Source organism: Trichoplusia ni, chromosome 6 (assembly GCF_003590095.1).
Source record: "Trichoplusia ni isolate ovarian cell line Hi5 chromosome 6, tn1, whole genome shotgun sequence".
NCBI lineage: Eukaryota > Metazoa > Arthropoda > Insecta > Lepidoptera > Noctuidae > Trichoplusia > Trichoplusia ni.
In genome coordinates this window covers 10,562,842-10,590,837 of record NC_039483.1, presented here as the reverse complement: position 1 = coordinate 10,590,837, position 27,996 = coordinate 10,562,842, and the positions used below count along the sequence as shown (strand labels likewise).

Sequence of the window (27,996 nt, the reverse complement as noted above, 5' to 3'; positions counted from 1 at the left end):
ATAATATTTTAAATCGTAATAATGGTGTTCTTTTTTACTAGAAGATAACGCACTGAATAAGTACTTTTAAAATCAAATCGTCAATGAAATTTCATATTAAATAGCGAGTCAAGCGTATCAAACACCACTTAGGTTACAAGATATAAAATTCACAAAACCTCGAAAAAAGGATTTGTATCTTTTCCTTGCAGCTGCAGCGTAACCAAATATTTCTGTTTAATCTGTGGAATGATTTCAGTGTGCGGGAGGGGGCTTGTTTTTACCAGCAAGGTCGTTCTTTGTGTCAAAATTCTACTTTTTGTGACGAACAATTAGTCAAGTATTTACTTATTTCAGTGAGTGACTATTTTGATAGTAACTTAGAACCTATTTAGTTACAATTGTGCTTGTGTGATATTGTAGATTTTAGAACAATCTGTACGATTCGAACGTTCCAATGAGTTTGGGAGGAGGTCAAAACACTGAGGGCTCTAATGCAGGAGGAATATTCGTTCAATTTAACCAAGATTGCACGTAAGTAGTGATTCGCACTATACGGAATAAGATTTTGCATTAATTATTAGCTTATGTTTAAACGAACGAATCCAATTATGCTGGAATTAGATGTCAATATTTTGCTGGACTTAGGTTGCGAAAGTGTACAATGTCACGAATTAACGTCGATTTAGTTACAAGTGCGTTTCGCTAGTGGCGCGATGATGCAATATGTCATTGCCAGCTGTTTCGTAATGTCTTCTCCTGCAGCTAAACTGTAAACAAACATGGCGTCCGAGGAGTCAAACAGAATCCACTCACAACCCTGGAACTTGGACATTTACTGACCAAAAATTCGTTGCTGCTCAAACTATGTCTAGAACCTGCTTGTTGGTCTTAGGTATTATAGAGTAATATGATAAAAGCCATTGTTGTTCATGTAACAGCTGGTGTTGTTGTTTGCTTAGTTGAGCTGTCATTTAATCAGGGGCTGGCTAGATATAAAAGGGTTAACCTTCACCAAGGCATATTCATCAACCTTCTATTTATAGGAACTTTATATTTAAGTACAAATATTTAGAATATCAAAATGACTGAAATGTTTTTATCCTAGTAGATGTAAATCATCCATATCATAATAGAACTGTTTTAATGAATATAGTCAGTAATGTGAGTATAGTCACCCAAAATAACTTAACTAGCAAGTAGTACTAATTCTTAAAATAGTTTCCTTGTGTCTGCTCCACAACTAGCTTCTTGTCTATATTAGGTCAAGGATCAATGTCACAAGCCTTATCAAAACAAAGGATAGCTCTTCTTAGGTCTTGGCTATTGCAAATTTCAATATTTGTATCAACAGATTAAAAGATTTTGTTTATACAGACCAGCATCAGGAACTGTCAATACTGACTTCCATAGTGTGTTCTACCTTCTTGAATTCCTCACAGCTGAGGGTAATGACTATATGTGGTCATACTGTCCACCTGTGCTTATTGTCTTGGTTTAAAATGTTTTAATCCAATTCAAAACAATAGATATCTGTAAATAATTTTTTGTTTGTAAGAGCAACTTATGTAGTTTCTGGCCAGTCATTCTCAGAACAAAGACAGCATTGATGTATCTTTTTTTTTTTTGTTATGTCAACAATCAAAATGTTTTATCCGTACTGTAGTATATAATCCATGATAATGTCAAATAAAATATATATGTATATTTTAGTTCTTTTTCAATGCACTGATTTAAAAGAACTAACTTATGGTTCTTTGAAATCTAGACAGATGGAATGTAATATACCATTGTGATAAATATTTCTACTGTCCTATGTAACTACCTATCATGACATGTATTAGACGATGTGACGGTTCAGATTCATTAGATTATGCCTAAATTACCTATTATTTTGAATGAGTGTGCACTATTAAATTGTCATGCATAAATTTAATAATTTATATGTTTAGTACCTAAATTGCATGCATGACCTTGACATGGCTTGTGAGTTGCATCACTAAGTAAGTGTTAGGCAATGTTATACAAGTGCGCTTTTGGTGTTTAGGTCACTGGTGGCGGGAAGCAGCAGCGGCTACCACTTGTTCGCGCTGACCCCCGACGATGGCATCGAGGAGATCTACGCGAGTCGCTCGGGCCAAGAGACCTGCCTCGTCGACCGACTATTCAGCAGCTCACTGGTGGCTGTTGTCACAGTATCCGCTCCCAGGTTATTTTTTCATTGACTTCATTATTATTTACATACTATTTTGTCATTGTCAATACGGTAACGGATATTGCTTTTTAATGACATGCGTCTGTAATAACACATGGCGTCACACAATTCGGAACAAGTGTTAAGTGTGTTCGTATCGTAAGGTAATAAGTATACTGACTATCCAAGGTCATAATGTACTATTATAATATGTTACTCCATGTATACAAAAACTCAAAATAATGCGTGTTTATGTCAGTAAATATGTTTCATTTATTAGTTTATTGTTCGCCTAGCATCTAGCACTTTAAAGTCGCAAAATACTCATAAGGAGATAACGGCCTCCTGCGACGCAATCGGTTGTGTTTGTAACGCTCACTTTTGGCGCGCTGTTAGTGCTGACGTAATGGTTCGCCCGGGCCTGCTAGCAGCGCGCTGTAGCGCAGCGGCTAGTAACTGGTATCTGCAGTAAGTGAGTGCTCAGGCGCCGCCGAGGACAATGAGGCGGCGGCCTGCGGGCGCTGCGCGCGCCTACCGTTGACCTTAGCGATGCTCAGGTGTGACGCTGCTGCCACTCGTCGATGCAGTCTCATAAGAGTATCTAATATTAGACTCGTTTGTCGTCAACTGTGTTTGTGAGTCGTGCCACTCGTCTATTTCTGTCGGCCGTGGACATGAACTTGGTGTCGGTCAAGTGCTGTCCCGCCGTGTCGCATAGCTTCGAGCTCACTCTCACTCCCCCAGTTGTCATTCTTACTAAAATCTTTCTGATTATTCAACTTCTGTAAAGTCAACTTTGTTTTCATAACGCACATACACAGACAGTTTAATCTAAACTAAGATTGTGACGATAACAACAAAAAACTAAGAACAAATGATAGACTAGCTGTTGCCCGCGACTCTGTTCGCGTTCGCGGACCTCTGTTGGCGGCGCGCGGTGGTTTCCGTTTTCGTGGTATGGCCGGAATAAAATGTAGCCTTGACCCCTCCTCCCATTACCCCACCTTAAAATAAAATAACCAAACCAACCAACCACCTTTCGCATTTATAGTATTAGCATTAGTCAGGTAATGGCTTTGACAGATTCACGTTCAATGTTGCTGCTATTACGCATTGACAAGGAACACAATTTTAATGAGATGTGGTTAGTCATACAGTCTCCTATTCTTCTATAGGTTTTTTTGTTTAAGCCGCCCGGTGGCTTACTGAGGTGGATCGACAGAAGCCTTTGTGCTTGCAATTTTTGATTAATTAGAGTTAAATCTATTAAGAACAATTTCCACATAACCAAAGTGGCGAGCAATATATGTATGGTATATAAAATCACATTACTTACAGAAAGCTGATTGTGTGTCATTACAAGAAGGGTACCGAGATATGTAACTACAGCTACAGCAACACAATCCTCGCAGTGAAGCTGAACCGCTCCGTGAGTGCACCAGTACAGTAGAGTAAGTAGGCGGTAGCAGCGACGCGCGCAGTAGTAACGTGGGCTCTGCTTGCAGCGGCTGATCGTGTGCCTGGAGGAGTCTCTGCACATCCACAACATACGCGACATGAAGATCCTGCACACCATCCGAGACACGCCGCCCAACCCGCGCGGGCTGTGCGCGCTCTCGCCCTGCGTGGACCACTGCTACGTGGCCTACCCCGGCTCCAGCGCCGTCGGCGAGGTGCAGATCTTCGACGCCGTGCACCTGGTGAGTGAGAGCGAGCGGCTCAGCCGGTCGGCCCAACGGACTATCTGCTCTAACCACCGCCGTCCTCCGCAGAACGCCAAGTGCGTGATCAGCGCGCACGACAGCCCGCTGGCGGCGCTGGCGTGGTCCATGTGCGGGCGGCGGCTGGCCACGGCCTCCGAGCGCGGCACCGTCATCCGCGTGTTCGCCGTGCCCGAGCGCGCGCGCCTGTACGAGTTCCGGCGCGGCGTCAAGCGCTGCGTGTCCATCGCGTGCCTGGCCTTCAGCGCGTGCGGCGCCTACCTGGCCGCCACGTCCAACACGGAGACCGTGCACGTGTTCCGGCTGGGCGAGGCGGCGGCGGCGGGGCCCGCGCCCGCCGAGCCCGCGCCCGCCGACGACGACGCCGCGGCCGGCTGGATGGGCTGGCTCAGCAGCGCCGTGTCGGCCGGCGCGGGCTACCTGCCGGCGCAGGTGGCCGACGTGCTGGCGCAGGGCCGCGCCTTCGCCGCCGCGCGCCTGCCGCACACGGGCTACCGCGCAGTGGCCGCCATCACCAAGTGAGTGCGGGCCGGGCGCCGGGGCGCCGCGCCCGGCCCGCACTCACCGCCCCCTTCCCGCAGCGTGGCGCGGGCGCCGCGGCTGCTGGTGGCGACGGCGCAGGGCGTGCTGTACGTGTACGCGCTGGACGCGGCCGAGGGCGGCGAGTGCGCGCTGCTGCGCCAGCATCAGTTCCTGGAGGGGCTGGCGGGCGCGGGCGCGGCGCCGCTGGAAGGTGAGTGTGGGCCCGGCGCCCCGCTGGGGCCCGGCGCCCCCCACTAGGGCCCGGAGCCCCCACTAGGGCCCGGCGGCTCGCGCGCCCGCAGTCGGGCTGCGCGCGCCGCCCCGGCCGCACATGCTTCTCTTCCGCTCTGCTCCCGGTCGCTCCTCTCCTGTCGCTCCGCACTGACCTCGATCACGCCTCCTCATAACCTCCACTGTTAGCGCAACTCACGCATTACCGAACTATTCGACGGTCCATTGTACAGGAAACGCGTATTACAACTAATAGCCATAACAATAGGGTCTCACTCTCATCAAAAATAACTTATTTACAACAAACACAATTTATATAAATAATATAACCGAACTAGATTTATACTATTAGTTGTATTTAATTATTATTATATCCTTTCTATTTATGTATTATTTAATTATTCGTATGTATTTTACGCGACGTTCGTTTTATTGATAAATAAACGTAACAATGTTTACCACTCGATAAGTATTGTTGGATTCAATTAACAATAAGATTTGATGTCCCTAATTGCATTTCCACAAAGAAAAAAACATGCTACAATTAATATCGTAAAAAAAACTTAAATTGATTTAGTCTATGTACATGTGACTTGGACACTATTATATCTTATTATATCTTACACCTATTATATCTTTTAGTCCTTACACAAATTACTCCTAAATTTGTGAGCCGATTTTAAAGGTTACCCGTATTCGTCCAGGACATGCCATGCAGGGCATGCCAAACGTATTAAAGAGCTAGTGCATTGGTTTAAATCAAAGCGATACTTATTGAGTGATTTGGACGAGACTGTAACACGAACGTCGCGTCGGCAGCGGGTAGGTGTCGATCCCAAGTCGCTAACGTTATGTTCCCGCGCAGCGTCGGCGCTCTCCACTAGCAACAGTTACGCGGGTGCTCTTCGCGGCCGGGACCCGCTGCGAATGACAGGTACTGCCCTCCCGTCCCCTCCCTCCCTCCCCCCGCCCCGCCCGCTCCGGCCGCGTGGCCCGCGCGCGCGGCCCGGCCGGCCCGCTGCCCGCTGCCCGCTGCCCGCCCGCAGGTGAGTGCCGCTCTGTGTCGTGCGTGTCCGTGTGCCACAACATCTCTCATGTTACTTAATGAAAGGGATTTCTACGGCGAATAATGATGGCTGTATTGATTATTATGCCCTTTCATAATACTCCTACCCGCACTAATTTGACCTTTTTAACAGGTCATGTCATACTACTTGACAAATTTGTGAAGTGTTTATTTTTTCTTTTGTGATCTATAAGTTGCAGACTTTAAAAAATCATTACAAATGAGAATTCAGTTCAAATTAAGAAAATTAATGACTCGGTGGCTATCGTTGGATACCTACTTCTTAAATGTAGTATATGAAGGTGGTTTCGATCTTGCAGAGGGAATGTAACTAATACTGGTATTTCAGCTTCATTGTTTATAACAATATTTTATATCATAGGCTTGTATTCTTTCTCGTTGGTTACACACGCGATGCTGAATACCTATGACCAAATATTGAGAATACTCTGTCCGCGCTGTCTAGACCGTTTTTGTCAGGTTGTCACATTGTCCATGAAATGACGGGTAACGTACCCGTTAATGATCCGATGAAAGGTAAGTTTAGATTTTATGCTGGAACATTTTTTAATCGATTTAATTAATTGAAATGTAGTTTTATTATTATACTGCCAATTTTTGGTTATTAAGAACGTGAAATTTAAGTCATGGTTTATACAACGTTAACTTTTAATATTTTTATGAAATTAGGTACGTACTGGTCATTTACACAATTTGAAAGCGTAATCGTAAGCACAATCGTGAAATTTAAATAATCAATATTCACTTTTATAACTAGACGAGCTGTTGCCCGCGACTTCGTCCCCGTGGGTAGAAGATATAAGTTATGATTTATACCTGCCCTGTTTTTTTTCACATTTTCCATTGTATCTTCGCTCCTATTAGGCACAGCGTGATGGTTTATAGCCTAAAGCCTTCCTTGATAAATGGTCTGTTCAACACAAAAAGAATTTTTCAATTTGGACCAGTAGTTCCTGAGATTAGCGCGTTCAAACAAACAAACAAACAAACTCTTCAGCTTTATATATTAGTATAGATTTGGTATAGCAATGTATTTATTTTTATATTAATTTTTTTTCAAACATCACTTTTTTTATGTACACGTCATGTAGTATTGTCAATAAGATTAATTAAGTGCGTACGCGTCAAGTCACGTACTTAAGAGAAAGGAGGTTCTTTTTTAGACTAATATACATACTTGAGTTTCGACAAAGTTTGAATGAATACTCTTTTGGTCGCAGTTCAGTATCGCGACTATATCTAACGATAGTGAACACAAGATATAATAAATACTCTTCTAGACTTAAAGAAAAATCCATCAACTCATGCCGTTGTTCTTTGACAACCTGTCAAACAAACTGGTCAACTTTGCGCGGACAGAGTAATTATATTAAGTAAAGACCCAATACAAGAAAATGAAAAAAAAATAGTATGTTGGTTTTAACTAACACAATCAATTGCGTACTGCTAAAGATGACAAGTAATTTGTGCGCTAAATAACAAACTGTGAAGCATTTGTGGTGCTACTCAGCGCTGGCAGAGGGCGTAACGCGACAGATGCGAACGAGCGGGCTTGCGCCGGGCTGCAGCAGGGCACGGCCAATTCTCCAATAAGATATTTTGTATGTTATGTGAATAAATGATTATTTAGATGTACAATTGATAGCACATAGTACCCCGCGTGCATTGCGCTGCCAGTGTAATAGCAGCAGTGACCCGCGGCAGAGGCTAGAGCTAGGCTGTGTTGCAGAGTCGGAGCGCGCGCAGGAGCTGGGCGCGGCGCTGGAGGCGGCGCCGGCGCGCGGCCCCTTCGACCTGCGCGACCCCAAGCACTTCCCGCCCATGCGCGCCGACCCCGCGCCGCGCTAGCCCGCCCGCCCGCTGTACATACCTGTAACATACGACCCATCTGTATCATACGTCATCCTAGAATATGTGATATGCTACCTGACGACGGACGACTCCGAGACGGCATCAGTGTGTCTGGAAATTAATTCATGTGGCGATACTTAGCTGCACATAAATGATAAAAAAAAAATATAAAATTGGAAAACCAATAAAATTATTTTGTAAATAAATGTATAGGTCACCCACTAAAAATTACATTGTAAGTGCACAGAGCATGCCCGGCCGCCGTGCCGGCCTTCGCAGCTACGTAGCTTATTACCTAATATTGTTAGCTATAACAAATTCTTGTATGAAAATATCTGACATTTAAGTTTTCATAATCAAATAGATATTAAGTGTGATAATTATCTGGATATTGTTACTTTCTCTATAAAAATGACAGAATTTAGCGCTAAGACAAGTACAACTTTTCGTAAACGTTAGTAAAAAAGTGACTTTCTAGGATATTGTCTTTGCGAAATGTATAAGTGTAAAGGCTGCGCCTCCAGTGTAGTACGCGTGATAGCTGACGCACTAGCGGCGCATGCGCAGACAGCGCACTCCCGACATACGCTGACATCTTTTACTGTAAGCGCCACTTCTCTTTGCGCTTGTTATAACTAAATTGTACATAGTAAATAAATATTTTTACGAAACTATTTGTTGTTATTTCCTGCTCCATAGAGAAGGTCAGCGATTAGGTCGTTAGTTTTAAAGGTCCTATCATCATCATCAAAGGATAAATAAAATGGATGATAAATGTTTCAAAATCTTATCCATGATCATTTGGTCTTCGCCTGGCAGGGCTGGCAGTGATCAGTATTTCAAGTAATATATTCGAATGATAGTCAGTTGTCTAGTACTCGAATTGATGGTGCTGTGTTTATAAGAGTTGTGCTATATTATAACACTACAATGATCACTACATAGTATATTTAATACAAAGTCGCTGTCCCTGTCCCCAGTCCTTTGAATGCATATTTAGAACTACTTAATGGATTGATGCGAGTTTTGAAGTGAAACTTCTTAAGGCGCATGAGGGTAAAATATTGCAGATGTAACGGCACGCCGCCGGTGCGCAACGGAAGTGTCGGAAAAGAGAGAGAGTAATACAGGGTGAACGAGCAAGTGAGAAAGATTGAGAGAAAAAGTGAGACAGAGCGAACGTCCTATCACGCCCAGTGCTATTGAGTGAGAGGTGGGAGAGAGCTATAGTGAGAAAGATTGAACGAGAGAGAGAATACGGGATATCGAGAAATAATACACGCCATATTGGTGGTGTATTCGTTTACTAGTTAATTATTTATATTTTAATGACGATTATATTCCTAACCTATCTTACTTTTCCCTTCCTCTTAGTCTCGGAAGTCAAAATTTTTAGATTTGTATAAAATTAAACAAGATTTATAAATTAGTTCGCCAAAGAAGTTTCATTTCTGATATGTGTACTTTGTACGCACGCATTTTTTCAAATAAAGTACTCCGAAACAAATGAATAAAATCCTTGTATTTGGGGAGTATCACAAAAATTAAAGTCACAATACGTAGACTTAGGACAAGTATTCATGGATCACATAAACGCTTGTCCTACGCGGGGATCGAACCCGCGACACGTCGCGGTCAGTGTTGGCTTTTTGACCTTAATAAATAAATTAACCACTCGACTGTGTGTATTTTGAATACGACTTTGAATAATATCTTAACATATTTTTTGACATACCTGGCTATATCACTACATATTATAAAACTGAAGCCAGCTTTATCTGTCTCTATTTCCCCTTGACTACTTAAATCTTTGAAACTACTTGACGGATTTTGATGCGGTTTTTTTTTTAATAGATAAAATGATTCATGAGGAAGTTTTTTAAGTTTAATCTAAACATTATTTAGTAGAGGAACATAGTCAATTTTAGAGGTTTTGGACGTATTTACTATTTTTACGCTGTCATTGCAGACTGTGGCTTAACCGCACGAGATACATCAAAATAATGTTCTACAATATTGTACACCATAAAGTGATCTACAAAGAAGTCCGCGAATATGCATATGTCTATCTTTAAGGTTCACTCACCATAACCAATATTTTGACTATTAATTTTATTCCAAAACAAAACATTTTTGCGAAGCTGTTTTTGTTGACATGGAACTTAACCTTATCAAAATGAATACACCTATTATGACAAGCATTAATTTTTTTTTCAAACGCTTATTCCAAAGTTGTTTCATAAGGATGGTATGAATGCTTATCAAAATAAAGAACGTAAAAGAAATTCTGTAGTGTGTATTAGCATTGCGCCCGTGCGAAGGCGTGGCGGGTCGCTAGTTAATAATAAAATTCAATTATGGATGGACCCATTTAATAACTATGATCTCTGCTAAATATAACCCGAGAGTTTGAGGTCCAGTTGCATAATTTTATTTGTAACCGGTTTCATCACCCTTCCTTAGTTGTTGCGGCCTGCGGTGGCTCGACCACTTCCTTCTTTCTATTTATATGGCGAGGAGAGTTTTAGCTGATCCTTGCGTCATACTCGTAAACAAGCGTAGCATGGTTTCAGCAGTTATTAATAGAGCATATTTTATAATAGTTTATATTAGCTTATCTGGCACGGTTTTTACTCACTCGAAGAAATCTCAGTACTCGTAGCCATCCCTAACATCATTGGAGAAGTCTCCGTTGGTTGACAACACCAAGTGCTTACAAAAGACAAGAACTTAACTGTATTGATAACCTTTGCACAAATCTGTGTTCTTATAAAATACTAAACAAAGCCTGAATTGATACGGCTCCATGCAATATATTATTTATTGATGTTTTTCTCTACCGAAATGGTAGTATTTGCGGTCGTCATAATATAGTAAGAAGCCTACACTGTATATTTTCAAACAACTTTCGAATAATTTTCCGTTTTTTTTTTCCTCATTTTCCATTGTTTATTCGCTCCTATTAGTCGCAGCGTGATGGTATAATAATATAGCCTAAAACCTTCCTTGGTGAATGGTCTATTCAACACAAAAAGATTTTGGTTTAATATGTGACTTACTTATACAAGAGAAACGTCTAATTTTAAAGACATTCTATTTTTCACCAGCCACTTAATTGTGCTGGAAATACATTGTAAAAAATTGAAAAGAACAAAAACAGTTTGCTGAATTTTTATTATTTTAGTTACAGCGAGTTGAGACCGACATAATTCACTTATACGAGAATCACTTCGACGGAGGTGTGGTGTATTGCTGGAGAGCTAGAAACGGCGACAACAGCCAAAGTGCAACACGTTTCCAATATAAAAATAAGTTAGATACAGTCCGCGGCGGGCAGCGCGCAGCGTCGACACCTCGATGTAAAAAGTTGGTAAATTGCGACGCTGCCCTGTTTACATCGCGTTGCTTCTGAAACAAACAGGTAACGGTAGAGAAAGAAGAAGGCTTATAGACGAGAGGGTCCGATAAGTGCACGAAATAATATCATTTTTATGGGCTTTTTGCTCCACATAGGTAGTCTCTTTTGAGTTTGATACACTTGACGCGCAACGCTCATCTGCCAGAAGCGCACCATTAACGCGCTATATGTAACGATCATCACTTAATGTAAAAGACTTAAAAATTACATCGTCTAAATAGTGAGTACAATCACAATTTACCATGCGGAACCTTTATGTGTCACTACAAATTAACTAAGGTTTTCTGAAATTTCCTTTCAGTGTAAATTACGATATTTAATATTTTTAAGAACAATACCGTACAACCGACTGGGCCGAACTTGATGAAATGTTTTGGAACCAAATGACACTTTTTAATTATTTATTCGGGTTTTTACATTTATATTTCGTTTTTGTAGGGTTGTTTTCGTTCGTTTCCAAATGTTTGATTTGCACGTCACTGATTTTTGGGTCCAATATATAATGTACCTATGACTCTATTGCTCACGGCGCGCGGCGATGCCACTCGCATATAGCGGTGCAGGGCGGTCAGAGGGAGGATGCATACCTGGGCATGGCGCACATCTCGCAGGCGTCGTTGTGCGGCGCGTTGTGGAAGGTGCAGAGCGGGCAGGTCCAGACGCCGGGCGCGGCGGGCGCGGGCGCGGCGCCGGGCTCGTGGTCGGCGGCGGCGCGCATGAGCTGCTCCAGCGTGGCGGCGTGCGGCAGCGCGCGCCAGGCGTCCGCGGCCGCCGCGTCCCGCTCGCGCACGGCGCGCAGCAGCGGCGCCAGCGCCTCCGCGCTCAGCGGCAGCGCCTCGTTGCAGGCCAGGAACTGCAGCACGTGCAGGTCGGACATGGCCTCCAGGAAGCTGTCCGAGGCCTGCACGTGCTGGTGCAGCGCGCGCAGCGTCTGCAGGTGGTGCTGCAGCGGGCGGTTGGCGGGCGGGAAGGCGGCGCGCGGCGAGAACGTGGCGGGCGCGGCGCTGGGCGAGGCCACGCCGCACGGCACGTCCACCAGCAGGTAGGCCACGGGCACGCGCTTCGCCGACACGCCCACTTCGTTGCCGTAAGCGTCGCGCTCCTGTACCGCACAAGTGTTAATAAGCGTTGGGTTAACTTGGTAACTTTTCATCGTCATTTACTACTGCGAGGTTTTTCTTTTAAACTAATTGTACGGAATACCCCCTACGTCACGAGTCCGACTCGCACTTGGCCGGTATTGTAATGAAATTAATTAATACTTGGTAACAATAAAGAAAAAAATGCAAGTGACAAGTAGTTGTATATGTACATACTACATAACATGTAGCGTTGTGTGTTGTGTTTAGTGGGTGTGGGTAGGAGGCGGCGGAGCGTGTTCGGGGAACCAACCCCAACGCGCCCGCTATACGCCGACGTCAAATGACTGAGATACAATAGATGCGAGAATACCCAAAACTTTTGTTGAATTATCTATTTAGGTACTAGAAACTGCTTAAAACATTGTGACTCCTACTTTATTTATTTTTATACGACTGTACTAAGCAATGTATTTTGACATTAAAATACAGTTAATCTTTCGTTCGAGCGACCTTTCATTTCTGTTCACCTTTTCCTTGTACTAGACACGGGAGCGCGATGCAAACTAAAGACCCTTTCTATGAATGGCAAACATTGTTGCCAGACGTCCCGATTTTGGCGGGACGTCCCAATTTCTGAATCAAATTTTAATGTCCCGCGCGGGACATGGTCCCGCTTTTCGGAAAGAACTTGACCGTAGAGACCGTACATCTTTAGTAGGATTCACAGAGACTATTGTTTGAAACCAGTGGCGTAACGTGGTTCACCGTCGCCCGGGACGGATTCACTCCAAATACGAATCTAAAAAAAGCTAGATAAATTTTTCGCGGAGTTAAGTTACACTTCTATGCTTGTTGTTCGCGCGCAGAATATCGAACATCAATCCTCAACTTTACTATGTCCCGCTTCTGACGGAAAAATCCCGGTATTTTCACTCAAAAAGTACCCATTTGGCGCCCGTGTGCGAATATTACCCTAGCGCCCATAGCAAGCGAGCGGTCAAAATAAATGGGTACGAGTACGAGTGCAGTTTGTATGGCCGCTGAAGGGTGAAAACTCCATGTTAGTATGGATTATTTATCCCTAAGCCACCGGACGGACTATCAAGTTCATCAAGTTAGGTACCACATAGGAACTGTCAAATTTCTCCAATAGAACATACAAACTCTATTGTTGATGGATTTTTCCTTTTTTAAATACCTACCACGATGTCCTTGACTGGCCCTGACAAGCCTAAAGCCAAACAGAACCTATGTTTACATGTGTATACAAATGTACTTCATAGAAATACCTAAACATTGCTCTTTTTATTTCGACTTGTATACAATTTTATCTTATTTCAAGTTGGCAGGTAATATTAAATATTTTTAAAACTATATCCAACTTAATTTAAATACAAAATAAGCAATATAGGAATATCATTTATAAAACTTAAAAAAGACATCTTCATCTCGGTCAAAGTCGGGAAACGTGCCCAGAAGGCTGGCTGCATTGCTAAGTTCTATGGCAATGCTAATTATTTGAGAAAAATACAGACCAGCCTTCTGATCATGGGTAGAATCGACCAAACTCTTTGCGAGTTATTTATAAAGAACTCGTCCATCTCGCCCTCATGTCCCGAACGTTTCAACCCCAAACGGCTCAAAAATATAAAAACTCAACAAGGTTATTATATTTCCGCCCGTCGAGATCGCTGAACTTAGAAGAGCGAAGCAAGCGAGCGAACGAAGAGCCTAAGATTTCTCGTGTTAATTTTTCAGTGCTATGTAGATACCGAAGAAAGAAACGCTGGTAACTTTACGAATACCTAGTCCACCAAAACGGATCGGCAATGTAGCCTGGGACCAAGCTCGGTCGTCCAAAGTCACATTGAGAATCGACGTGAAGGTGGACCGTATAATTTGGTTAACTATTTCCAAAATGGGTAAATGCTTCCATAATTGTGAAGAGAGGGGGAAGTTTCTAAATTTTGGACCAAAATAACAAAACTGAGTCAAAATACTGGCCCAATGCAAGATTTTGAAAAGTCTATCCGAAATATGTAGATTGAAAATTTTGAATTTTATCATCTATAAAACATACAATGATCAACATTTAACAGGAAGGCTTACTGAAAGCGGCGCGCTCTATACTCGTGTATAGGGCGCGCCCAGTGTTCCTACGTTGCGAGCGGTGCTAGGCGCCCTAGGACCGCGGCGCCCGTGTGCAACACACACCCTGCACATAATGGAAAGACGCCCCTGACACCGACGTGCGACGCCTGAAATTCTACATCGTGAAGTTAATTCCAGGTAGCATGGAAATCGATGACTGTGTTCAAGTTGTATATTCTAGTTACGTATATAAAACCTTTTTTATATAAATAAAATCTTATTTTGATTATTTTTAATATTTATCCCAAAACCAAACCAAAACACATTTCAACTAGTTCCATTCGTCATTCTTATAGAATCTACGAAACTATATTCGATGTCATAACACTTGCTTCATTGCGACTTCAATTGGAATAAGAAGATAACTTTACTTTTTCTAATTAGGTTGTAGTGAATGTAATGATAATTTCAGTAAATATCATCAAATTTCGGAAAATTCACCGAAAAGGATAGCATAGTAGTATAGGTCACCACCCCAACCCCCACTAAGTACGCTCCTTGCCGCGGGTTCGATCCCCGGGAAGAGCATGCATTTGAGTAATCAATGAATGCTTATTGTACATCCCGGTATCTTGGTGCATGTGGCATAAATGTCAATGACTTCTTACTGCGTGAGTCGTATAAAGAAATATAAGTTCCATGGCTCAGACGCGTTTCAGACTCCCAAAAAAACATAACTGTTGTATTAACTTAGATATTTAATACCACTTAATGCGTTTATTTAACATAAATTGTTAATAGGATAGTAGAAGTGAAAAGTATTAATCGATTAGTATCCCTCACCCTGAGATTTAAAAATAGGATTCGGAGCTTTGAGTAGCAAGTCGTGTAGTGAGTGCAGGCGTGACGTGTGTTGTATGGCGTAGGCGTTGTGTTGCGTGTACTTGTGTACGTGCATGACGCGATCGATAGGCGGCGCGCGGCGCGCGGCGGGAGGCCGCGCCTGATAGCGGCGCGCACTGATAACACGCTCGGCGAGCCGCGTGTGCCGCTCGGCCCGCCCGCGCCCTTATCACAGATTGTCACGCCTAGCCGCCTGAACTTAGTCCCGAGTTACACAGTTCATGCGTAGTGACTTTGTTACAACGCGCCACGCACTGATGCTGTTTATACTTTTAAAATTGCTTAGATCAACTATTTCTTCTCGAAAACCAACCCAATCAACCTATCAAAGTATATTATTTAAGAATACAATTACAATTAACAGGTGTGTCTGCGTCTAATAACGCGTGTCTTTGCATTTATTTGGGACAAAAATTGTTGAAAAACTCTGAACATTTCTTTAAGGGTAATTTTCTATAATAATCATTCATTACCAAATCAATCGTTATCATGTGAATTTAAATCTATGTCAATATTTTATATGAGTTTCTAGCATGGCTTTGTGTCCACCGCCGCGCTGTTACGAAGTCACTTAGTGGGGAAGTAATCTGTTGATCGAGCGAAGTGAAGGCGGGCTTACAATGAGAAATACATCATGGCGTGTGTACAAAAAACGTAAAATGATGTGGCAATCCACATCGATTGCTGTATTTAGTTAATTATAGTTATTAATCCGAGTTACCTGAAACGTTGAAAAGTTTCGATAAAATGTGATCAAATCGGGCGGCGCTATCGTTCTGTATTGTACGTTACACGTTAACGTTCAAAAATACAGAGCTCCACACGCAGGCGATGTCGCAAGAGCCCGGCGCGAGCCCGTAGCGGCGGCGCAGCGACAGCGGCAACGAACTGCTACCTAGTGGGCGGGCCACATGAACCTCGCCCCCTCGCAGATGGCGAGCCCCGCGCTCGGTGAGATTGAGGAACTGACGTTATGCTCGTGCTGCAAGCGAACCTTCGACGACGTGGAGCGGCAGCCTAAGCTACTGTCGTGCAAGCATCACTTCTGCCTGGCGTGCGCGCGGGGCGTGCTGTTGGCAGGGCGCGAGGTGTTGTGCATGCACTGCTGGAAGCGGACCGAGCTGCCGGGCGGGCAGGCCGCCGCGCTGCCCACGCACGGCGCAGTGCTGGCCCTGGCGCGGCGCCTGGCCGGGGCCCCCCCGCTGCTGCGGGACCTGGCCCGCCTGGCCGCGCGCCAGCGCGACCTGCTGCTGCGCGCGCTGGACGCCGCCACCGAACTCAACATGCGCCTCGAGGCGGAGCTGGCGGCGCCGGCCGTCGCTCCCGCCGCTGTCGCTGTCGACTCTCTGCCGGCCGAGCGCGAACACTTGCGCGCTCAACACGCTGAAGCATTAGTGCAATGTCGTCTCGACGATCTCGTCCGGAGGGCGACGGTGCCGCTCGACTTTGAATTATTAGGACGCACGCTCACCGGGTTAGGGCCGATTGAGATTCCTTTAGCGCCGGGCGCTGCGAGTGAGCGGCGCGACCCCCTGCTGCTGCTGGGCAACTACTGCACGGCCGCGGTGTTCGCGCGGTCGTGGGCGGCGCCGGCGGGCGGCGAAGCGGAGGTGGCGGCGGACGCGGGCGCGGGCGCTTCACCCAGTTCTAGTGCGTCTTCTGCCTCGGCGGTGGCTTCGCCGCTTTTACGTAATCCGGGAATGTTCCCTTTATTTTACTTCAAATTAGAAGTGAACGGTGCCCCTTTCGGGCGCATCGTGATCGAGGTGCGCGACGACGTAGCCCCGCGGATGGCGCGCAATTTCTCGGTGCTGACCAGCGGCGAGCTCGGCGTCGGGTACCGCGGTTGCGCCGTGTTCCAGTGTTGGGAGAACGAGAGCGTGATCACGGGCGACTTCGAACTGAACAACGGGCGCGGCGGGCGGTCCGTGTTCGAGGAGAGCTACTTCATGCCGGACGACACGCGCATGGCGGCGGTGCGGGGTTCGGTGGGCATGCGCCGCTCGCAGAAGCGCCGCGACCGTCGGGGGCTGGTGGGCTCGCAGTTCCGGATCGTGCTGCGCGAGATGCGCGGCTTCACGGCCATCTTCGCCTTCGTGGTGGAGGGGCTGGAGCTGGTGGACCGGCTCAGCCGCGCGGGCGACAGCGCCGGCAAACCGCACTCCGCCATCCTCATCGCCAGCTGCGGGAAGCTCTCATAGACGACCTTATTACTTGTAGTAACTTTCATCTCCTGGGACTCTTGTACCTTATTAATGACTAGGACCAATCGTATTATTTCGAAAACAGCTATTTTTGTTTACGTAGTTCATCAAATATTTTAAAATGTTTATTCGAGAAACACGTTGTATAGTTCTACAGTATACATACGGATAGTTAGGCGACATGGTGCCCAGGTGCCGCGGTTTTAATTCGACTAGATAACATGTACCTGATTGGCCTAGTCCTAATTGACCCATAATAACATTTTGTTATTAGCGTGGGGCAAACGAGTTTAATTGATAAAATATTAATTTTAACGTTTCGAACATGTGTGTGTCAATGTGCTAAAATATTTTAGAATAATTTATGTAGCTCTAAGGAGTGGAGCGCTTGGGGCAGCCTCCCCAAATATGAGACTGGGCGCACTCCGTCAGTATAGATATTATATTTACAAATTGACGTAGGTGCCCTTATGGAGAGAAAAGAAGAGTATATGGGAATAAGTGGCGGAGATTGAGCAGCGTGATGCTTCTCGAGGAGTCAAGACTGTGATGAGAGCCGGATGCCAGTGCCTGCTTAGTAACGGATCTATTTACTGTAGCTGTGACGTACTCGTGTGTTCGCGACTCAGCGTAACTCGCCTATTTTACCAAAGAGTACGTATATGTATAAGTGGAGCTTGGCGCGATACCGTGTGACATACCGCCAGCACGCCACGCCACGTGGATGTAACTCGTGTTGACTAAATTCATATTTTATGGTAGTAGCGTTTAATTTTGTCGGTATACGATAGACGACGACCAAGGTCTAACTCTTTTTGAATGTTATGTCTTCGGTAAAACCGAAGACAATCGAGATGAATAAATCAATCTATGGAGCAGTAACATGTGAGTTTCACTGAAGGCCCTGGTTCTTATATTTCATCCCTTATTTATATATAATCAAAGATAATTTATTTTACGTGCACTCTATCAAATTTTAAGCATCGTATGTATGTACATCGTATTAAAATATTTTTTTACATGTTACTGATGTCGTGGAGGAGCTCGTGGCTAAACTACAACTGAACATATTGATCGATTACAGATTAAGCGACACTTGATACAGTCGATCCGTGGATGGGTGACCATCTATGTCATAACGAAATCTTTCGTGTTTCGGAAAGCACGTTAACTTATGGGTCCCGTCTGATATTTACACATCTTTTTCAGTCGTTACGGGTAGTCAGTAGCTAGAAAGTCTAACAATCAGTCCGACTAAGAGATATAGTGTTGCCCAGCCGACCCCAGCATAGTCGGAAAATGGCTAGGATGATGACTTGATTGAAACTGTCCGAAACAGACTATATCATATCAGTAACTGATGTTTAAGGTTTTTTTTTCAATATACTTGATTATCATAATATTAATCAATTAAAAAAAAAGGCATCAAACACTCTGTTATACACATTATTTTGAACCGCATTATTATATCTGAGGGCACGGCAGTGCCCCTGCCAAGTCTCGAGCAAAACGGGCACGGCCGTACCATCTTTTCTCGAAGCGATTCGCGGCTATTTCGCCCCCCCTGTATCTTCGACGTGCACAAAGCTAGGAGTTTAGCTTTTCGGGGAATAATAGTAGGCATTAGAACAAGCTTAAGTTCGAAATTACATGCCAATTGAATTAATGGTTTAGGAGTTACGGTCGATCAAAGTTACACCATTTTGTCACTCACTGACTCACTGACAGATCATCAAAAATCTAAGGTACTTCTAGCAGACTTAGAAACTTCAAATTTTGCACCAAGATAGGTCCTTAGCCACATATAAAGGAAAAATTATAAAAACATTAAAAAATAATATGCCATAGAAAACAATTTTATATTTGCGGTTTGGCAAGAACATTATGTATGGATTTTGACTGCATTGTTAACTTTGTTCGTTGTTTAAGTACCTATTCAATTGGATGAATACATACATAGAATAGAAAAGAATAATATAAATGTAATACACAGACTATCATTAATACAAATTAATACATAAAATTCATAATTCATTAAATTAATAAAGCTAAAACTCCATTGTATTGCGATAAATATTGTATGCGCGCTCGACAGATGGCGTTGTACGTGTCTGAATCGCGCTATGGTTTCGTTACAAAGCGCAGTCTAAGTAGTACTTCACAATAATTCGATAATTTTCATTTGATAGCGCCACCTGTCTATGAAAAACCATTTCGAAACTAAAAAATATTGTAGTGATAATTGATATTCGGAGAACTTTACGTGTTATTTAGTTTAGTTTAGCTATAGTTTGTAAGTTAGTAGATATATATATGCATATATATATAAGTTTAAGCTTGTTTACATTAGAAGTAACGAAGTCTCAGAGAAGAAACAAAAGAGATAGAGATAGAGAATGGGTTCTAAGCAAAGCAGTAGCTGAAGTCCTAGAAATTATGACACCTAAAAAAAAAGAAAGAAATACACTTACAAAAAATAAATGAGATCCCACCAAAAACATTAAATGTAAAAAAATGCCAAGTCTCTCGATGCAGTCTTTCCATCGTAAAAAGTTTTGAGATCTCATAGAAGCCAAGTCCTATTCAAAATATTTTGTAGTTATAAATCAACATTTAGTAATTGTATCAATAGTTTTCTTTATATTATAATTATAGTGACTTGGCAATGAGCACAAATTAAAAGCTGCTTGATGCCTGGAATTATGTGCAAATGTTACTGACGAGACCAGTGATCAGATTATTTGTTATGTGTGAATCATGATGGTCACTACCGACTACATGCTCCAATACAATAATTAAGAATACCTTACGGGCCATCGCTTTATGAAAGTAAATGAATCGAGAGTACACTAAGACTGACTGCCGTTGCCGAAATTCGGTTGGGACGACACGGATAAACCAAAAGAAAATTAATTTTGTGATATTAATGTTTACGCATGCGGTATGTGTAACTTTCAACTCCTACAAATATGCCGTTTTATTTGTTTCTTCTTGTGCTCATTGCCAAGTCACTATAATTATAATATAAAGAAAACTATTGATACAATTACTAAATGTTGATTTATAACTACAAAATATTTTGAATAGGACTTGGCTTCTATGAGATCTCAAAACTTTTTACGATGGAAAGACTGCATCGAGAGACTTGGCATTTTTTTACATTTAATGTTTTTGGTGGGATACATATATACAAGAAAGTTGTGTTAGTTACAAAAATTTTATAACTCGAGAACGGCTGGACCGATTTGGCTAAAAATTGGTGGGGAGGTAGCCTACGACCCGGGGAGGGACATAGGACTTTTGGTCACGATTATTGACGGGAATCCACTTAAAACAGCGACTTGCGAGTTAATTTGAACTTTATCCCTTTTAGATAAAGTTCATATTCAATTGCAGGCATCCATTTGACATTGCAATGACACTTAGTAGTAAAAAATATAAACATGGGAGGTACCAGGAGAGCAGATAACAACAGAACATAGAGGTAGTAAGTACATGAAGGTGGTACCATTAAATCAAAATCAAAAACAAAGAAAGTACTAATTATTAGTAGGAGGCACGGGGGTGGTCCACAGAAAGGTAGGTAGGTAGGTGTATAAGAAGATGGTTCGATCTTGCGGAAGATTGGCATAAAACGTGTTTTAAAAGCAAGTTATCAGTAAAAATCAGTCCAGCCGCTACTTTACAAAAGTAGGTTTTCGAGTGGAATATAAATGTTGGACATGGAGAGCTGGTAGGGTGGTGCCAGGAAAGCAGGTAGCAGTAATACCCGGCGGTATCAGGAGAGCAGTAGTGTTCATGAGGGCTGCAGCAGGTATTTGATTTCGATGATACCAGGAGATCAGATAGTAGTATTTCATGAGGGTTGTAGCTAGGGAGCAGGTAGCAGTAGTACACAAGGACAGGTAGCAGTACTTGATTAGGGCGATACCATTAAATCGGGCAGTGGAGGTCCAAACCAAAAACAAAGAAGATATCAATTGGTAGCAGCCATGAGATTGAAACTACAGATGTATTTGAAGGTGGTTGCGATCTTGTTGAACACGATTAGAAGAAACTAATTCAATCAGCAAATTAGTTAGTAAATTCGTTTCTAATTTACAACTATTACTAAAACATTTACAACCTAGATATATTATAGACACTTAAAATAAGTACTAAAAAACCATCAGCAATATTATCATCGACTCTAAGGCGATACGAAGTTCGCCGGGACAGCTAGTCTATCTATATCTATACTAAAATATAAAGCTGAAGACTTTGTTTGTTTGTTTGTTAGAACGCGCTAATCTCCGAAAATACTGGCCCAAATTGAAAAAATCTTTTTGTGTTGAATAGACCATTCATCGAGGAAGGCTTTAGGCTATAAACCATCACGCTGCGACTAATAGGAGCTAAGATACAATGGAAGGTATACCTAAATCATAACTTATATCTTCTACCCACGGGGACGAAGTCGCGGGCAACAGCTAGTATTATATAAAAATCAATGCCACTTTTCGTTGTTCCTTTATTACTCGACAATGCCTTTACCGCTTTGGCTAATTTTGGTCTTGAATTATTCGTTGAAGTCCGGGGAAGGTTTGTACGAGAAAATTAAAAAAAGAACTTGAAAAAGTGTAAAATCAACATCTTTCTATACTCCCATATACAAACAATTTGTACTAATACACAAAAGCCAATTTGACGTTAGATCTGTCAAAGAAATTTAATGTCAAAATGACGAATTGGCATAAGGAACTAATATATTCTGGTATTTTTGTCTGCAATGCTATTATCGACGATACGAAGTATCGACGATGCGATATAAGCGATACGAAGTTCGCCGGGAAAGCTAGTACTTTATAATTACAGTTCCGGGTTCTAGGTAAGGAAGGATATGGGATATAGGATACTAGTTACAACCAATGCATTTCAATATGTGGTGCGTTTTTGTTCGATTAAAGATCACGCATATGCACAATGTCGCACGCGTGTTGGGCAGCTAAGTATGTTGTGGCGGCGTGGACTGACCTTGTAGTAGACGTCGGGCACGTACTGCTTGTCGGAGGAGTCGCGGATGTAGCCCAGCTCGGGCGCGTCGCGCGTGGGCAGCAGGATGTTGTCGCGCACCAGCGCCTGGCACTGCCCCGACACCTGGTAGCCCTCCAGGTGCACCTGCTTGTTGCTGTCGCCTGCGCGCACGACCGCCGGACGTGGAATCCCAATTACATAACCCGAACAATCTTAATTATATTTTGCAATAATATTGCAAAGCTGAAGAGCTTGCTTTTATGATTCCATAATTCGTTCAGTCTTGGATATCCAATTTATGGAAAAACCACCAATAGGAGCAGAGCAGCAATGAGAAGTGTTACAAAAACGGAGGCAATTGTAACTTTTGTGCGTGCTTTACGTAAAGTTATGTATCAGGTAGTTGTTCTTCTCAAAAATATCTACAGTCTAGTATGCGACAAGATATTATGTCATCTTTTAAGGTTATTATACAAGGGAGCGTTTTTAAGACCGCAGAATGGAGGGGATGGTAGTTGGTGGTGGGGATATCTTTACCCTTCACGTACACTACAACACATAATTAGTATAAATACTAGGCTTTACCGTAATTGGATCATAAGTCTTTGAACTATCGCCAATCAAGCAAGTCTATCGGGAAGAAAACTGAAAACATGGGACAAATCGAACACCGCATCATTATGAAGTTCAAAACAAACAACAAAGAAAGAGTGTTCAAAACATTACGAAAGAGATGTCATTGGTTTACGGGGAATCTTGCCCTGCCCTGGTAAAACAATGATTTACAGGTGGCATGGACTTTTCAAACAAGACTGAGAGCTTCTTGAAGGCGACCGACGGCCGTTGAAAAACTAATGATGGGTGCCGAGAATGAAGACGGTGCGTGCTCTGCAAAAATAACACACGTTTGGACCTCTGTAGGTCCGTATTGTTACTGGGGATGAAGAAAATTGATGCAAAGCAAAAAAAAATGTTGCTCTTGCATTTTGATTTATTATTTAGGTACTGTCCTTGTCTTACATTCCGCGAACTTTAAAACGCCTCCTCGTATCTACGATAGTCGTTATGAAAGCACTTATGGCAGTGAGGAAACGCTACTTGCCTGTGACGCAGACTGTGACGAACTTAGAGCCAAAGTAGCCGGAAGAGGCGTGGCGGCAGGCGTTGGGCCGCAGGTTCTGGTAGTGGCCCGCCATGATGCACTCCTGCGCCGACAGGAAGTGCGTGTCCACGCCGCTGTCACAAAACACGGACCGTTTATCATTACTATACTGTGTCGGTTCTCACGAAACTTATTTGAAAAGCTATCAAATTGACCATGAATATTTAATAAGCCTTGCTTTCTACACCCTACCACCAAACACGATATCGGCTGTGTACAACAACAGAATACTTTTTCGGTGGTATTAATCAACAATGTATTATTCTCGGTAAACCTGGATCTGATGAGACTGATTGATTTAGCTCGGGATAAGGCTAGGGAGGCGACTTACTGGACTTTATTTTTATATCATTTTTACGTCAAACAGAATTCAAAAGTTACTTCTTTGATAAAAAAAACTGGCCAGATGGAGACTACTCAACAGGCAATTTACGCGCGCGTTGCTTGATATACGCGCACAAAATGCCTGGAAACCACGAATCATTGAAAATTGGCCGGTCAGAAGTAATGTAAATAGTAACAATACATACCGCACATGCACACTTACAGCACATGCATCATACTTTGAACGGATTAATTTATCTGACTTAAATAAAATAATGATTGAAAATAATTAAATTAAGTGAGGAAAATGAAACATGATAAAGAAAATAACATTCAGTTGTAAGCTCATCCATCCTTCTGTGACCAGACACTATGATGATGATGATGCAGGTGATGTAGAGTATCTGTTCTGCAAACATGCTTTGCTTGGTGGTCAGAAAAATCAATGCAAATGTACATGGTATGTGCTCCAAAAGTTACATCATAAAGCTTAGTATAGTAGTAGTCTATAATCAAAATATTGGACACACGAAAACTCGAATATTATGCTACCCTGACCGTCGCCCGTGCAAGGTGATCGTGACACCTGCACGATCGTCGAACGGTCCAAAGCTAAGGACGGAGCGGTGGCGGTGCTAGTACCGGATGTGCTTGACGGTGCCGGTGGCCACGTCCAGCGGCAGCAGGTCCGTGAAGATCCAGCCCACGGCGCGCAGCCCCAGGCGCCGCGCCAGCTCCTGCAGCAGGCCGTCGCGCGCGTCGGGCGCCAGCGCCACGCTGTCGCGCGCCGACTGCTGCGGCGGCTCCACGATGGCGGCCACGCGCGCGCGGATGCCCAGCGGCACGTCGGGGTGGCGCTCGTAGCGCCCGAACAGGAAGCCCACGCGCTGGTGGCCCGTGGCGCGCCAGTAGGCCAGGAAGCGCTCCACGATGGCGGGGTGCTCGAACAGCACGTTGTCCACGTGGCGGTAGGGCTGCCGGTTCAGCGTCACCGCGCCCGGCTGGCACTTCGAGCAGATGCCTCGCGGCCACGGCGGGTGCTCGGAACATCCTACGAACGACGTATTTCCTATACCATTCTTTAACTTCATTTCATAACAACTGGATTATGAAATTAAGTACTATGTTAGATTATTTCTAACTTTCTATTTTGTTTCTAACTGCATGCAGTTAAGCAAATCAAAAAAAAAAACCTGTTTGCTTTTGAGTCTGTGATATTATCTTTAACTGGTCTCATTTGCAACACAGACTATTAAGACTGTAACATGATATTGATCCTTTCTTAAGAGAAGTAACTTAAATGGGTGACTCATGGCAAGCATTAGTACCTTGAAGTCCTGTAGAAATTCACAAATTTCTCTAAGTCTTTTGTGCCAATGCTTCTTCGGTCTATTTAAAATTACCTGGTTTGATTTTACATGAAAGTTCATCTAAAGAGATAAAGTTTCCAGATGTGATCTTGCGCAGATAAGCATGGAATGACATATGCTTGATATTGTGCTCTTTGAGATATCCTTCATCCCATGGCTCCAGGGGAGAACAATGTACACAGCATCCCTTTGAATTATGTCTGCATCTATAATTAAATGATTATAAAGTTAAATTAATGCAGATTAGAAAACATTAAATGTTACTACTATTTTAATTTGCGTCAGCAGTATAAATAAATCTTAAAATAATACTCACAACTTGTCATCTCGTTGTCTGTTAATGTTGCCAGTCATGCGGTATAATTGTAGATCCACTTCGTCCTCTTGGGGGGCTATGGGCCGTGCTGCCGTGCTAGCAGCTTGAGGTGCTGCACCTGAACCTGATGATGATGGGCCAGCCTCAATTGTTTCTCCAAATGGCTTGTCACTTTCATTGGGCTGCAAGTACCAAACCAAAATGAATCAGTAAACAAATACTACTGTATGAATGAGCTACATAATAGGCTTTCATAAAACATGTGCAGTGAGAAAATAAGAAGGGAGCTTCACAGTGATATCTTATGCAGGTACCTCGCCACTTGTGGATGGTTGATCAAACAACACAGCTCCATTGACTGGGCTGAGATAGAGCATGTCACCATGTTGCAGTCCACAGTCTCGCAATCTGCGGGATTTACTGGACATGATCTCGTCTTTGCGCTGTCGGTCCTTGTGTAGCACGAACGCGAACGTGTTCAGATGCAAGTTCTCGTATACGCGCTCGAATAGTTGAGCCGTCACGTCAGTATCCATGACTTCAACGCGAGCTGTGCCCTCCGCTGACTGCACCCGTAGTATCTAAACAACAACATTCAACCATAAATATGAAGATCACCAAAAACAAAACTTTCAGCAGCAAAACTGCTAAGTCATGGTAACCTAGATAAGCATCATGATATTCTAAGATATACAGCACAGCTCGCAGAAATTTATCAGAATATGTTCTGAATCAAGAAAACTAAAGGAAACATTTTTGAAATTCAAAAACTTGACAAGTATAACAACAGAAATCTCTTATTTCTGTTAGCTTATCTAATTTTTTGAAGATTTGTTTTTCTTTATCACGATGCTACACTCAATAATTCTTTAGTGATATAGGCTATGTTACCATTTTCTTTGACCCCGACATAATTTGTTAAAAGTAAAATGATCGCAAAACACCAACAATTCACTGACATAACAATCTTCATTTGACACATTGACAGTAGTACACGACGAAAGATTTTCCATTATCGCGTCTACATAAAACATTTCCAGTTTCTATCTCTCTTTTGACGTTGGTTAAATGTCTAGTTGTCTCTTTTCAATGCTACCTTAGCACAATGTGCGGTAGGAATACAACTTTTTGAACAATGACACAGTCATGACGTTTGACTTTAGTCATGTTCGGATTTCTAATAAGAAGTAGTTTAATGCATAATGTTGTACAAAGATTTTTTAGTGGTTTCTTAGGTTTACGCGAATGTTAGACATTGAAATGAAACTACTTTTACGGATTTTGTAGCGGTCACTGGCAGACTCGTGATCATGATACCTGAAAAGTTGTCGAAACGTCGGGAACTAAAACCTAAAATTAAACCGCGATAAAATCCGTATTGGCACGAGAAAGGGGAGGCCTATGCCCAGCAGTGGAAGGATAAAGGCTGTGGATGATGATGACGATGAAAATCTGTAAAAGTAGTTCCATTTCAAAGGTTTTTTAATTATAAGCAAAAAAGACAATCTATAAATGTGATTCTGTGAACAGAAAATCTTGAGTTTTTTTCTGCGAATGAAGCCTATTTTATTCCAACAACTATTTTCTTAAACAAAAAACTGAGCATAAGTCTTGGGAAATCTGAGGTGTCGTACTACACGTAAACAAGCCCTTAAAATGATCAGGACTGTACAGTCCTAATCATTTTAAGGGCTTTATAGAACGCAACCAGTACTGGTTGCGTTCTATAATTTATGACAAAACCGGTAGGATAAATTAATGAATCGACGATCAACGCAGGGCCTAAACTACGTGTATGAGTTATAAACGTGAAATTAAATTGTGAATACGGGTTCCTTTTATTGTGTACGGGAGCACTAAGATAGAATTTTAAAAGGGTTTGAAAGTTAGTATGAAAAATTACCGCTTTTGAAGTTACAATTATGAAACAAACGTACGTTAGGAATTTTATTTTTTTCGATACTCGTTCCGTAAGGGTGTAAACGGGGTTGGAACTACATACATACTTTTACACACTCTTTGGGTATCACCAATGCGAGTAGCTTGGGTTGTGGAGAGGCGCAGCAACAATTATTACGTTATTAAAGACAATTCCACCGCGAGGATATATACTCAGCGGCTCGGAATCTTGGCCAAGCGCGTATTCTGCGATAGTAAGAGTTTTAAAGGGGCGGCTTCATGCAGCTGCTCGTCGCTTGTTTACACCTATAAATCTGGTCACGACTCGACCCAGTGTTGCTGATCTCTAGCCTCATTGGCATTCCAATGATACAAGTGAAAGAAAGAAGAGCCTTATCTTGTTTGATTCCATTATTCATATGAATCAGCTTCGTCGCTACATATCACGTGACCATATTTGTCGCTGGAAACGAGAGTCGAGCAAATGCATGAGGCCGCACCTTTAGTATTTCTAATGATTATTCCTTATGAAGGTGGGAACAAAAAATGTTTACCCATAGTTCAAGAGGGTAATTCATATATTTGAGTGAATTAGGTCATTTGAGCGAATAAGCTGTAGCTGTAACTGA

The 27,996-nt window shown here is 42.9% G+C and overlaps 3 protein-coding genes across 6 annotated transcripts; 2 read left to right on the top strand and 1 right to left on the bottom strand.

Moving 5' to 3' along the window:
- The first annotated feature begins 216 nt into the window (after window positions 1–216).
- Window positions 217–8,256, top strand: LOC113494873 (WD repeat domain phosphoinositide-interacting protein 2). 2 transcript variants are annotated; one of them, XM_026873377.1, is made up of 8 exons: window positions 217–513; window positions 2,027–2,188; window positions 3,512–3,602; window positions 3,679–3,873; window positions 3,946–4,412; window positions 4,476–4,627; window positions 5,513–5,581; window positions 7,464–8,256. In XM_026873377.1, the coding sequence occupies exons 1-8, from the start codon at window positions 437–439 to the stop codon at window positions 7,580–7,582; spliced, it is 1,332 nt and encodes a 443-aa protein (XP_026729178.1). In that variant the 5' UTR covers window positions 217–436; the 3' UTR covers window positions 7,583–8,256. The 2 variants fall into 2 exon arrangements, with proteins under 2 accessions (XP_026729178.1, XP_026729180.1); XM_026873379.1 differs by lacking the exon at window positions 5,513–5,581.
- Window positions 8,257–10,740: 2,484 nt separating this feature from the next.
- On the bottom strand, window positions 10,741–26,465 carry LOC113494870 (nuclear protein localization protein 4 homolog). Of its 3 annotated transcripts, XM_026873375.1 has the most exons (10): window positions 26,360–26,465; window positions 25,783–26,049; window positions 25,469–25,650; window positions 25,186–25,358; window positions 24,425–24,833; window positions 23,399–23,532; window positions 22,297–22,457; window positions 11,932–12,105; window positions 11,591–11,871; window positions 10,741–10,993 (listed from the first exon to the last, which is right to left on the bottom strand). In XM_026873375.1, the coding sequence occupies exons 1-10, from the start codon at window positions 26,378–26,380 to the stop codon at window positions 10,978–10,980; spliced, it is 1,818 nt and encodes a 605-aa protein (XP_026729176.1). In that variant the 5' UTR covers window positions 26,381–26,465; the 3' UTR covers window positions 10,741–10,977. The 3 variants fall into 3 exon arrangements, with proteins under 3 accessions (XP_026729176.1, XP_026729174.1, XP_026729175.1); XM_026873373.1 differs by having other exon boundaries at window positions 11,591–12,105; XM_026873374.1 differs by having other exon boundaries at window positions 10,741–10,990; window positions 11,591–12,105.
- LOC113494872 (peptidyl-prolyl cis-trans isomerase E) lies at window positions 14,477–18,165 on the top strand. Its single transcript, XM_026873376.1, has one exon. The coding sequence runs from the start codon at window positions 15,991–15,993 to the stop codon at window positions 17,278–17,280; it is 1,290 nt and encodes a 429-aa protein (XP_026729177.1). The 5' UTR covers window positions 14,477–15,990; the 3' UTR covers window positions 17,281–18,165.
- Window positions 26,466–27,996: the final 1,531 nt, after the last annotated feature.

Coding starts and splice junctions, on each gene's coding strand:
- LOC113494873 (XM_026873377.1), top strand. CDS start 437: ATGAGTTTGGGAGGAGGTCAAAACACTGAGGGCTCTAATGCAGGAGGA. Junction 514..2,026: donor CAATTTAACCAAGATTGCAC/GTAAGTAGTGAT, acceptor TTTGGTGTTTAG/GTCACTGGTGGCGGGAAGCA. Junction 4,628..5,512: donor GGGCGCGGCGCCGCTGGAAG/GTGAGTGTGGGC, acceptor GTTCCCGCGCAG/CGTCGGCGCTCTCCACTAGC.
- LOC113494872 (XM_026873376.1), top strand. CDS start 15,991: ATGAACCTCGCCCCCTCGCAGATGGCGAGCCCCGCGCTCGGTGAGATT.
- LOC113494870 (XM_026873373.1), bottom strand. CDS start 26,380: ATGTCGGGGTCAAAGAAAATG. Junction 25,651..25,782: donor AACCATCCACAAGTGGCGAG/GTACCTGCATAA, acceptor TGGTACTTGCAG/CCCAATGAAAGTGACAAGCC. Junction 24,834..25,185: donor TTCATGTAAAATCAAACCAG/GTAATTTTAAAT, acceptor CGTCGTTCGTAG/GATGTTCCGAGCACCCGCCG.